At 39.6% G+C, this 12,696-nt stretch overlaps 1 protein-coding gene across 2 annotated transcripts in view; it reads left to right on the forward strand.

Moving 5' to 3' along the window:
- SHTN1 (shootin 1) overlaps positions 1 to 12,696 on the forward strand; it is a 94,803-nt gene that overhangs the window by 61,220 nt on the left and 20,887 nt on the right. For both annotated transcript variants that reach the window (XM_033130811.1, XM_033130810.1), the window contains exons 13-14: positions 5,524 to 5,633; positions 9,023 to 9,076. In XM_033130811.1, the coding sequence (XP_032986702.1) occupies positions 5,524 to 5,633; positions 9,023 to 9,076 (164 nt within the window). The remainder of the gene's footprint in view (positions 1 to 5,523; positions 5,634 to 9,022; positions 9,077 to 12,696) is intronic.

Genomic DNA, 12,696 nt, shown 5'->3' on the forward strand with positions numbered 1-12,696 from the left:
GCAGATTCAAAGGTCCAAAGTGGGGAAAGAATCTGGCATATTAGGAAACTAAAAGGAAGTTGGTGTTTCCTAGAACGTAGGATGCAAGAGACGAGGTCTGATAGGTAGGCAGGAGCCACATGCTGGAGGCTATGGTCAAGATTTTGCAATTCACCTTAAGGGCAGTAGAAATTTTAAGTAAGGGTGTAACACGATGAGATTCATCTTTAAATAAAAAAGGGGGGGGCCTGCTGCAGTGAGAGAACAGAGAACGGACTGGAAACGAAGGCGAGTGGCTGTGGGGAGACTCTTGCAGTCATTCAGATGAATGTTGATGGTGGCTTCGACAGGGTGCCAGCAGCAGAGACAGAAAGAAATGGAAACATTCGGAACTATTCAGGGAGGTAAAATCACAGGACTCTGTGATTCATTAGAGAGGGAGGGAGGTGAGAGGGAAGAGATGGAAATGGGGAGGGGTAGCAGAACTTTCCTGTTGAGCAGGGGTCCTGGGCAAGCTAGGCGCAGAGTCAGTTCAGAGCTGTGGGCAGTTGGTGTGCAGCCACCGTGAGAGCAAAAGCTTGAAATGTAGGGGCCAGGTCTTGGGCCTTTATGCCTGAGAACGGGAGAACCCAAATTAAATTCAACAATGTTTGCCCAACAATTATTAGTTACAACGAATGATAGATTTGCCTGGTTCTAGCCCAGACTGGTGTAAGGCTTCTCGGCTCCCTTTTCCTGCCTCCAGGTTTCATTGCTCCAGCCCAGGCATTTTCATATCATTGGCAGTGCGGCATTCTCAAGTCATAGGTCCAATCACGTGTCTCACATCCTATGCTTCTCTCTGCATCAGAAGTAGAATCCAGACTCTCTCCTAATCTGCTTATACACAGTGCTGTGCTTTTGCTTCAGCCTCATTCCTCGTTACATCTGTGCTACCTTATGCTGGACTGTTACCGCCAAACTGCCCGCGCGCTTGCTCCTGTCTTTCCTCGTTCCAGAATTTCCCTCCTGCCCTTCCTCCATCAAAGCTCTGCAGACAGGGTGCTGTTTAATTCCATAGTTCCCGTGCAGCATCCAGGCATATTGTCTGTGTTCCAGGCTCTTTCTCGTCTTCCTCTTTTTATTAGTACTTGTATTATAATCCAAAAGGAATGGCTCATCACTGTCTGTTGCTTCATATTTTGTTACCATAAGGATGTGATGTCCCACCCCAGCCTCTGCTCTGATGTCCATGTCTCCCCTCACCCAGCACCTTGCACACTCTCAGGGTTCACTCCTCTCTGCAGCCTCCCCCAGCTTTCATGCATATTGAAGGAATCCACGTTTAGATTTAGTGTTTTCTTTCTTAGCAAGGACCTCGCAGCACCATTACAGACCAAAGCTGTTTGGTTTTCTCTGTATGAACTGAATTTCTGTGCCTGCCTCCTGTCGCCTTTTGGAATAGATTCCTCTGTATAGTAGTGCAGCTGAGAGGCAAATCCTGCTTTGCACAAGGTGTTGGAGGATCAGAAAAAGTCCTGCCCTGGCGATGTGCAGGACAGCCCTGCTCCGGTGTTTTTGGCTCTACACCTTCCTTGACCCTGTAATTAAAATGAAATTTTTGTGCGTTGTGATCTTATTTTGGGATAATTGGTAAGTCTTGGAGGGTTAGGAGGGCAGTCAGAACAGAATGATTTCCCCTTCTAAGTAAATTACCATATTGGCTAGGTCACCCCCGACTGCACCCTTAAATTGAAAAACAGTATTCTAGAACTTATTCACCCCTGATGTTAGAAACCAGTTTTCTTTAGGAAAAATGAAATTTCATTTACAGTTCATGAAATGTGGTATTTGCTCCCTCATTTTGAGCTATTGGAGTTATTGCATTTGTACCTTTGGGAATCTAAGTAGAGTTATGACACAGAAGTTGCTCATGAGATTTGAAACTGGAGCCACCCTAAAATCATGCTGCCTTCAATGACACGGACCATAGCCACACGTGGCAAGAGGGGCCTCCATGGCGAAGTAGTTATTTATAGTGTCTTGTTAATAGTTCACACTGAAAAGTAGTTGTTGAGTGAGTACATGAACAATAATTAAATGCATAGTGAATGGATATAGAACATCAAACACTGGGGTTGTCTGTGATACTTGGGAGTTTGCATTTATAACGTAGGGGCCAGTCTTGCTACTCCAGTGTCTTATGTTACAAAGTATGGTGGCTTCTGCTGTACAGTTGTATGTTTTTCAGAGCTATGAATGGAGGAACTTTTGTTGCTAGGTTATGGCTCTTCAAAAACTTGATTGTGGAGAAGGTCTATGGAATATTTTAGAAGTAGTTTTAATATCTAAATATGAGAAATCATTAGACTTGGAAGTTAATAATTCTAAGTTGAACAAGAATTTGTTGGACAAGTTCTGAGATTTCAGAGGTATGCCATCTGTTTATCATATATTTAGGTCATTAATTTGTTGACAGTTTCTTACCTCAGTTTGCTAATCTGCAGAATGGGGTAATAGTAGTTCCTGTTTCATAGGGTTGTCGTGAGAAATAATGAGTCTTACAAATATAAAACGTTTAGAATAGTACATAGAAAATTCCCAAAATGTTAGCTAAAAGAAAAATGGACAGAGTACTAACCACCCTTTGAGGAGCAGAAGTCCTCATTTAGCAGGCTCTTGTAATCACTGCAGTTAAGGAAATCTTATGACCTTGGGTTAGATTCAAACTTATTCAACCATAATGTGTTCTTTAGAAATTTTGTACATCATGGTGACATTTTAAAAATGTTAGTGAAAGAGAAAAGTAATTCTGTGGCATTTAGACATTCATTGTAGTTTCTTCTAGGTAATAACAAAAGGTTTTATTGAGCAACAAGGTGATGGTTTTGTCTGTGGGTCTTTTTCTTTTTTCTTTAAAGGAACTAACTTATTTTTGAAGTGGGTCTTAAAATTTAAGCCTCAATTAATTACATGTAGCTTTCTGATCCAAGACTGACCTTGAAGCACTAACTCAAAGAACATTTGATTTTATTTTCATGTGGCAGTTCAATAACATTAGACCTGTTGTCTTCATTTGTCCCTTTTCTTTAATTTCCAGTATCCTGCATATTTCTGTTGTTCCCCTGATTACATGCTTTTGTGAGACAATTACCAACTGCGTGATTGCAAAAAAGAATTACAAAACATACCATGAGCTCTCCGTTGGTGATTCTTGCGGATTTATTAGAACTGCTTAATAGTTTAGAAGTTCATATGGATTGCTTTTTGCTAGTTCAAAAACAAGGTCGGTGAGAAAGAAAGCTTGTGTAGCTAACCTAGTGCTGCCCTCGAATTGTGTCTGAGTAGGGAATCTGATAAGAGTGTTTTCTTTTCCTTAAGTCCAATTAAGCCTTTACATTTGAAAAAGACTGAGAAATTAAAGCCTGGTTTGTAATCTGTACACAATACAGATAGTGGCACTTCTCTGAATTATTACGATGATTCTGGCAAGCAAAAATAAGAAACTACTTTAAATTCCTGCTATGTTAGATGCTGCAGCAGCTTTGAATGGTGTTGACCATAATTCTCCATCTGTCTGCTTTAATTAGTTTTTGTATGGTGCATTTAATTGGGTTTCAGTCATTCCTTACAGAGTCCTAAATCTGTTTGCAGGCGGTATTCCTGTTGTCGTGCAGCTCTTCCCAAGTCTCACTCAGAATGGCAGTGTTTTTGAAAATCAAATGTTTTTTGAAGATTTTTTTTTTTTAATTCCCAAGAATAAATTTCATACCCATGCCAAGTGCTCGAATGACAGATTGGGATTTTATCTCCCCTGATTTTGAATAAGGTCAGCAAAAGCACTGTGTAGTATATAATCGATACTCAAAGACGGAATGAGTGAGTGAATGAGTGAGTGAATGAATGAATTTCTATCCATGGTCATTTTTCTTGTTGATGTGTGTGAATCACCAGCAGAAGCTGCTCAGGAAGGTGCTACTTAAGGGCACACAGTTGATCAACTCACAATTGTGTGTTTTTCATGTACTGGTGGATGAGGGCTGACTTTGGTGTCAGGTTGCCCACTTTGCTTAGCCAAAGGTACTTTTTTGACCTGTGGATCTTAAAAATGCTGTATGGATGTTGAGAAACTTTTAATTCCCAGCAGTTCAATGGCTTGTGAGGATGACAGGGCACGAGTGGAAGTCAGGACTGTATCAGAAAACCTAGGTTATACAACGAATGTAGCAGTGACCCTGTCACTGTGGTGCTGGAGAGATGAGGGTGATGGAACCGTCTGGACTCTTGGAATTGCTCCCCTAGGCATGTGTGTAAGAGGACTAGCCAGCCAGGTAGCAGAAAAAGCAGCGATGATTTAGGTCTTCTTAGGGCATAACCTGCCACAACGGTTCAGCTTGGGTATATAGTTGTGATTGCCTTCATTTAGAAGCCATCTTTTTGGGGCTTAGTTATTTCTGGTCAAATAGTAAAAATATGAATAGTCATTTAATCCAGAACTTTACAAGTCAGTCAGTAGGTATAATAGACACGTGTTGAGTGTCCGCCATGTGCCCCACCATGTGGAGTCTTACTAAAGGTGCTAAGTAGAAGGTCTTTATGAGATATTGAACCTTAAATACATTGGCTGCAGTAAGTCAGATGGCAGTAAACACAAGATCTAAAACTGTGTTCATAGTGATAAGTATTCCAGAAACGGTTCATTGCTTTTGGTCAGGCTCTTCTGCAAGAGAGAGAAATTTCGCTATTCTGATCCACAGGCTGAAGCTCATCTCAGTTGCGTTCATCTCATTGGTGCACATATTGCAACAGCATTATTGTTTTTGCAGCAAAATAGTGCAAAGGTTAGACAATAGACAGGTGAAATTTTTAAATCAAATTTAGTTGCAGTCATTTATGGGTGTATGTTTTCTTTTAACATTGACAATTTTAAAAGACTGGAAAAAGGTTTGCTTAAATGTTTCCTTCCCATGTGATTCCTAAACAAAAGATGGCAATTTAAAAATAGATTTTACCTATTTGCCGCTCATCTTCTGACTGAATTTCTTTCAATAAGTAAAAGATCTCTTTGGTCTTTTATTTTCAAGTGGGCATTTTGATTGTTATTCCTTCTTTGGGCTGATTTCTCTGACATATGGTGTTACGATAAGTTATAAAAATATCTTTGAGACACAGATGAATGATTATTTGGGATTAGTTACAAAGTTTGGTTTTTAAAGTCTTGTAGAAATTGTCTATCATTATGCTGACAAATGGAACAAAATCCACCTTAATTGTTTAACATAGATGATCCAGTATTGATTTCCAGGCTACAAATTGGACCTTAAAATTTATAACTCTTATTTTTCAAAGCAGATCTTTTCTTAAAAAATTTTTTTAAGAAGAATATGTTGCTACCTGATAACTGTTAACCTTAAATTGTTGGCATTTTATGACTTTTCTGAAAAATGACTAGTTACAATGACTAAATGGTTAATTACATAGTACAGTCTTTTGAAGTCACCAAATAATAGGAAGTAGTTGTTTTCTCGTAACATAAGATGATTTATGTGTGTGTTCTTTGAATAGCTGAAGAAGTCACAGATCTGAAGAGACAAGCAGTTGAAGAGATGATGGATAGAATTAAAAAGGGAGTTCATCTTAGACCAGTTAATCAGACAGCTAGACCGAAGGCAAAGGTATGGAATGAATAAACTCAATGCTTTTTCTTACCCTTGATGTTTTGTTTTCAAACGTGAAATTCTGAAATGTGATGCAAGCTACATCAGGACTTAGCATAAGGCTAATGTGCCATAAAAGCCTTTACTTCCATAACAGCATGTTTCGGGAGGACTCTATCTGACCCATGGGAGACCTAAATCATCAGAAAGTAAGTTCTGTTACCGCAGTGCTGTCATCAGCTTAAGAGAGATGCTGATATGAACTGTTATACCAAACAAACAACAATTATTACACTGTTTCTTTTTTTTAATTCCTGATTCTTTCGTATAGTTTTACAAGTAGTTATTGAGTATCTACTATGTATCAGATACTGTTTTAGGCACTGAGGATAAAGCAGTAAACAGGTGAGACAAAAATCCTTGCCTTTCTGAGGCTTCTATTTTAGTATGTGGGGAAGGGAAAACTGGGGGCGGGGGGTGGGTTTATGTAATAATGCCAGAACAGACCTAAGACAACTTTTGAAAAATGTTGAGATTTATGATTGTGAATTCACAAATTTCACAAACCTACTCCAGGTCACTTCAAGGAGAAAATTTTGTGTATATATACCTTATCAGCTGTCTTCTAAAGTTTTAAGACCACACTGAGCGCTAGGATGTATCAAAGCACCTAGGGTCTAGTTCAGTACTTCTCCCTTTCCTTTGTTTGTCTGTCCCATTTCAGTAGACCCAATAATTATAATTTTGACATTTTTCTTGAAAACGGGTTTTTCCTCACTCTGTAAGGTATCAGCAGATGGGTTCTCCTTTTAAACCAAACTTCCTGGTTCTTTCTTACTCTCAAGGATGCCCCTCTTCAGCTGTTTCAATGTCCCCAAGTATTGCGACTGTTCAGTACCAATTCCTGCTGGGCTTTTAAAGTTGCCACTTTGGTCACAGGCCGGCAAAATGGCCAGGCAAGGCGGGGTGGCCATGGGGTGGGCTGTCTGTGGAAAGGGGCTAGGAAAGACGGAAACAATACTCCACTCCAAGATGGAAATGGAACCTGGGGCCAACCATGCCGAGTAGTTCAGTTGGGGAGCTCGTGCTCTGAAGGCGGTTTTCCAGGTCAGGGACAGAACGCAGAACTGGGGGAGAAGCTGAGTGTGTAGACAGTCTGGCACAGCTGTTTCCGTGCTGGTGTCTGGTGAGTGAGTGAAGAGCGCTGTTGGAGGTGGGCCTTTGCTCGACCCCAGCTTCCCAGGCTTTTTCTCCCCAGGTGGCAATGGTGCCTGCCTCACCTGACACATACACATAGGGTTGTCAGGATCAAATGGAGTCCGGGTTTAAGTGGAACCTGTGAAAAGAATACATTTTTACGATTTTCTTTTTTCCATAAATTTATTGGGGAATATTGGGGAACAGGGTGTCTCTCCAGGGCCCATCAGCTCAAGTTGCTGTCCTTCAGTCTAGCTGTGGAGGGCGCAGCCCAGCTCCAAGTCCATTCTCAATCTTTAGTTGCAGGGCTCACTGACCCTCGTGGGAATCGAACTGACAACCCTGTTGCTCAGAGCTTGCGCTCTAACCAACTGAGCCATCCGGCCACCCCTACGTTTTTATGATTTTCATGGCACAAGAATTTAGAAAGAATACGCAAAACCAAGCTATTACTAGAGAAAAAAAAAGCAGTGTCATAAAGAAGCAGAATTAGTTTAGAAAGAAAAACTTTGAAAACTTCTTAAATCAGAAGCAATCAATGCTCCATATGTACTTTCATTTCCAGAACATCACTTTGTCCTTTTTCTTTTTTGCCATCACTTTTCCAACAGTTACACATTATTTAATGTCAGTTCATAATCTGGAAGACAACTGAACAAGGATCAGTGGACAAGTGGGTTTTTCACTGGTAATCATTGAACTATGTAGATGTAGTGATGAATGGCCTGGTCAAAAACCTTTAAAACAAATGGTCACTGCATGCCTGCGTACAGACTTCTCCCCGCAGAGCTTTCCTGCAGTGTCACAAGTATGAGAGTATGCGGTCCAGGCTTCAAAGGCTTATGCCACCAGAGGGCAACTTGAGTGGCATGGCGGCGCTTTTGAGTATGGCTTTAGCCAGGATGTTCGTTCAGAAGTCAAGCCTGTCTTGAGAACACGAATTGAACTGCATTTTTTTTTTCTCAGTTCCTTGATATTGATGGTGGTGCTGGTGTGGTTAAAATGAGTGTCTTCGAGCTTTTGACTGGCACTTATGACTGGCACTGATGGCATGCGTATTTCACAGAAACCTACGCTGTGAAAGTGAAATGCTAAAAGTCTAATTTGTACATGCAGCAAACCTCTCTCTCTCACTTTTCCCTCTTACTGTTCATTTACAAAAATTGGAATAGGATCTTGTTCTTTTGTTATCTTTGAGAGGAGAGGATTGCAGGCTGCTATGAATCACCTCCTTCCTCTTCCTTGATGAAAGAGAAATTAGTCTTTCGTCTTTTCCGGGAATAAGAGGCCGGAAGGGCCATTTCACCGTGTCTTGCAGGGTTTCTTTTCATCTCTGAGGAAGTTTAACAGAGGAAATCAGAGGTCTTTTCTGATCTTCTTTTTCATGAGGGCCTCATGCCAAATTATCCCTCCATGAAATTAGCTGAGGGGTCCACAGAGCCTGTTAGGTATGACGGGGCAGGTAAATGTTACCCAGAACTTAATTTCAGATTATTTTGTTCATGGTGTAGCCAGAAGAGAACTGGACTTGTAATCAAGACACTGACTCAAATGCAGCCTTCCTCAGGGTGTAACTTCCTCATAAGTGAGAGGAAGTGATTGGACTACACACCCTCTGAGGGCTTTCACTGTTTTGATACCCAGTGATGCTGCCATTCTCCCGTGAGCCAGATTCTTTGCTGATCCCTGCTCCTGGCTCAGTCCTGCTGTGAAATTCATGACGTGGGATGTGCCAGTGCCCTGCCTGCTGGCTCTTGCCTGGAGTTAATGGAGCTGAGAGAGGTTTTCTGCCCTGTCGCTTGCTTTCTGCTGTGCTCTGCTGCCTTTCTTTTCCTCACTTGCTGGCAGAAGCCCAGCAACGCAAGTGGAGAAAAGTTTATTGTAAAAAAATTTGGAGTAATTTGGATTTAAGTCTTTGAAATCCGGTATGTACCGGATCTTTTCTATGTATGATGATGATTAGAGGTAACAAAATGATATTTAGAAAATGGTAGCTTGAGTCCTTTTGCGTTGAGCAGTACTTCTAGTTTTCTATGTAACTCACACTTGGAAGCACTAACATGTTTAATATTTTTCTAACTGTAAGACGTAGACCTAATTAAAAATATATATAGTCAATATAAGCTACCAACACTTCGCCATATAAAAGTCTTGATGCAGCATTTTAAAACTGATTTACTCAGTATTTTTTTTTCTTTTTAAAATTGTAGCCAGAATCTTCAAAAGGCTCTGACAGTGCAGTGAATGAATTAAAAGGAATACTGGTAAGAATAGATCTCAGTTTATTATTTAGTAAATGAAAAAATGAAAGTATAGTTTTGAAATCTATCTTTATGAGTAATTGGTTTTGATATGTTTTATTTCCATTTCCAGTAAGCCTCATCTCTTTTGATAGTTGACTTCATTGTGTCATGGATTCGTTTATTGGTGTGTTAACGATGTGTCAATACTCTGCTGTTTCTATTCTAAAAAAAATGGTTACACTTTCACCAAAATCATTGTTTCCTGTTTTTGCCCTCCAATCTGTGAATTGGCAGCTTGAAGATAACATGTGTGGCAAGACGTGAGGATCAGTGCATACTAATTAATAACAGAAATATAGTGAGAGTCCTGACATGGACAGTGCTTAACTATGGGCATGAAAGTGGAATTCTTGGCACCTGGTTGTAAATGTGAACTACTACCCATATATGTTAATATTAGGGCCTCAGTCTGCTTTTTCTAACAGTTTAAAAAATTATTTGATGGTAAATGGAGAATAAAATAAAAGTCCCTTTATGTTACGAATTTCACTTTCTACAAGTAATTCATATCCATTGGAGAATACACTTAATACCCATCTCTAGTTAATATTTTTTCTTTCCAAAGTATGAGCTTTTTTGCCAACAGAAGAAATGAGTACTGCCCTGTCCAACAGTTGCTGTCAGAGACAAACGCCGCCTCACTTAGAAAATGTTTCAGATACTAAGAGCTCCATTCTCAGATCCTGTTACAGTCTCAATACCAGTTATTATGCACAGTAAGTCAACAAACATGGGGGCGGAGGTACGGAACTAATATTTCCATGTTTGTTGTTACTGTGCTAATTATGCATTGCATGTAGACGTCCCCATAATTGTGGCAAACAAAATTATTTTCATCAAGCATGAAACAGTAGACTTAGAAAGGCTTAATGAATTTGCTTTCATTTTAGGTGAGTGGAATTAGTACTAGAGAGAGGGACGGCGTGGCTAACAGTGCGGGTCTGCCCACAGAGTGAAGCATTAAAACCACTGGAAAAGTATTTGGCTATTGTCTACTGGATTCTTTGATGAGAAAATGTTGCTATCCAGTGTTCTGTCCCGGAGAACTCCTTCTGACAGCCCCTTTGGTTTGGGTGTCTCTTATAATGCTAATTCCTGTTCCTGAGGGTGTTTCTAGGGGGATACTGTGAGATTCTAGAGCATAGCTCTGCTCATCAGGGAAAGAGTAAACTGAGTTTGACTTTTTAAAAATTGAATTTCTTTGAAAAATCAGACATCTATAGGAGATACATAAGAAATTGGATTACCCAGAGTATCCCACTCCGTGATCATTCATGATGGTAGCACGTTGACCGAAATGCAGCATTGCTCTTAAAGATGATATTCTTTATCCAGTCCTATTTTTTTCACTATAATTTTGTGCCACTTTTTTAAGGAGAGAAATTTGTGAAATAGATTTTTGTGAAATAATTTACAAATGATAAAAATTGTCAAAACATCTTTCTTTTCTGCACATTGCCCCAGTCCTCCTTGCTCCAGATTTAACATTCGGTTTCTCTTCCTTATCTGGCATTGATATATCACGGTAGCTGTTATTCTGACATTCTTTCTTTGCATGAATTTTTTTAAAAAAAGTAGAACTCACAGTGCTCTACCCTACTCGTTTCCACGTGGAAACTCTCTGCTACACCCCCTACCTCCGTAGAAGTTCCTTTGAGGACTGATGGATCATTTGTAACTTCCCGTCACTTGGTGCCAAGTAACCGTACAACTGCTTGTAAGGGAGGGAAAGGAAGCCCCTATCAGATGGGACCTTTTTGGTGCTTTCTTGCTGGAGTTCAGACTGTTACGGTTATCAGAGTTAATACCCGGCAAAGCACACGACACCAGCCTCACAGTTGTGGGGTGTGACACACCAATGTGAAAAGAACATGAAAAGCCTACACATTGTGCCCCGCGGTGGAAAGCGCACACCTGTACCAAGAGATGTCACGAAACCAAGAAGCACCCTGTTCAGATCTATTGTAGAACCAGAACCAGGATTAAACTCAGTATGGGGGTGTTTTTGCGGAAATGAAATGTGACCTGAGTTGTGAAGGATATCCACCTTAGAGATTTGGCCTATTGATGAAAGTTAGTATATGAGTAGAAAACAAATCTCTGGTTTGGAAAACTTCACTCTATTTTGAGTTGTATAGTTTTGAAGCCAATTTTTAAAGCCTCCATGTTGACAGCTCATTTTTCCAAGCCTACTTATACTTAATTTTTTAAAGTTGTGTATATTGTAGATAAAAACAAAACAAAACACATTGTTCATTTCTTGTGGTCACGCAACAGTTTTGAGGTGTTAGAAACCTCTTGAGTCTTCCCACTCATTTAAAAGTCCCTCGAAATGGAAATGGCAATTTCTGAAGATTGTCGACGCAAATTAATCTAAAAGTCTCTTTTCAAGTTCAGTTGCCTCTATGTCAAAGAATCAAAAACAGCATTTAAAAAATTCTCTTGTAGGTCTTTCTCGAGCATCTTCAGTTTTTCAAAGGACCCAGGAATTGTTGAAGAGCTAATTTTGCCACCTGGTGATTCGATTAGGCAGTATTATGAACATTTAACTAACATGGGGACTAAGATTGTTAAATGATCAAAGTGGTGTGAAGTAGAAATGGAGTGCTGCTTTGGGAATTCAAAGGGCTACGTTCAAGGTCCAGCCCTTTCACTACCTTATTGTGGTACCTGGTCCAAACCCCGAGGCTCACTAAATTGGAATTCCCTTTCCTGTAAGGTGAAGGAATTGCACATATCACATGGTTTCTAAATTAATTTCTGATTCTCAAAAATCTATGATTACAATATAAATTGATCATTAAAACAATCTTGGTACTACTTCCTTAGCTGAGCTCCTTGATCATTTCAGTTGAGAATCATATGCAGAAACCTTTCTTTCCTCCATAATTTCCTCTATATTTAAAGTTTACTTACATATTAGCCAAGTCAAACATAACAGTCAGTGAGTAGAGAAAAAAGTTTGGGATTCAGGATTAAGACTTAGAAAATGGATTCCTTCAGTAACAGGTGCTATGAGGGGGTAGCTCACCAGAGTCAGGAATTTGGGGAAATAATGCTGTTATCTAAATGAAAAATAGAGAATATTGTGAAAGATGAATTCTTCAGTAAAAGCACACTTGCCTTAATTCTAGCCATTGGAAAAAATCGCACAGAATGTCCTTGACATTCAAACAAAGTAGTAGTTTTATGAGTTATTTTAATAATAATGGCCATAAGTCTTTCAAATATCTGTTTACATAGGATACAGCTGGTAAGTTTTTAAAAATTATAAACACAAATGATTTGGAAGTAGTTTTTCTAGTACATATAAAAAAATGTATCTACATTGGCTTTAGTTGTGTTTTCTTTACCTTATCAGTGGCTGTCGCACCTGACTATATAATTCCTTGTTGAGTAAATACAGATCTGCTTGTTCACTGTTAAATAAACCAAATAATTTTTAAATTATAAAATGAGCTAGCATAGTGTTACATGTAATGTGATTTTCCTTTTAATATATTCTATGAATATTTGCAATAAATGAGAAGCAGAAAGAGGTGCTTCCGGTGGGGGTGGGCAGTTCGAATGCTTGATTAAAA

The sequence above is a fragment of the Rhinolophus ferrumequinum genome, chromosome 16, assembly GCF_004115265.2.
Source record: "Rhinolophus ferrumequinum isolate MPI-CBG mRhiFer1 chromosome 16, mRhiFer1_v1.p, whole genome shotgun sequence".
Classification (NCBI taxonomy): domain Eukaryota; kingdom Metazoa; phylum Chordata; class Mammalia; order Chiroptera; family Rhinolophidae; genus Rhinolophus; species Rhinolophus ferrumequinum.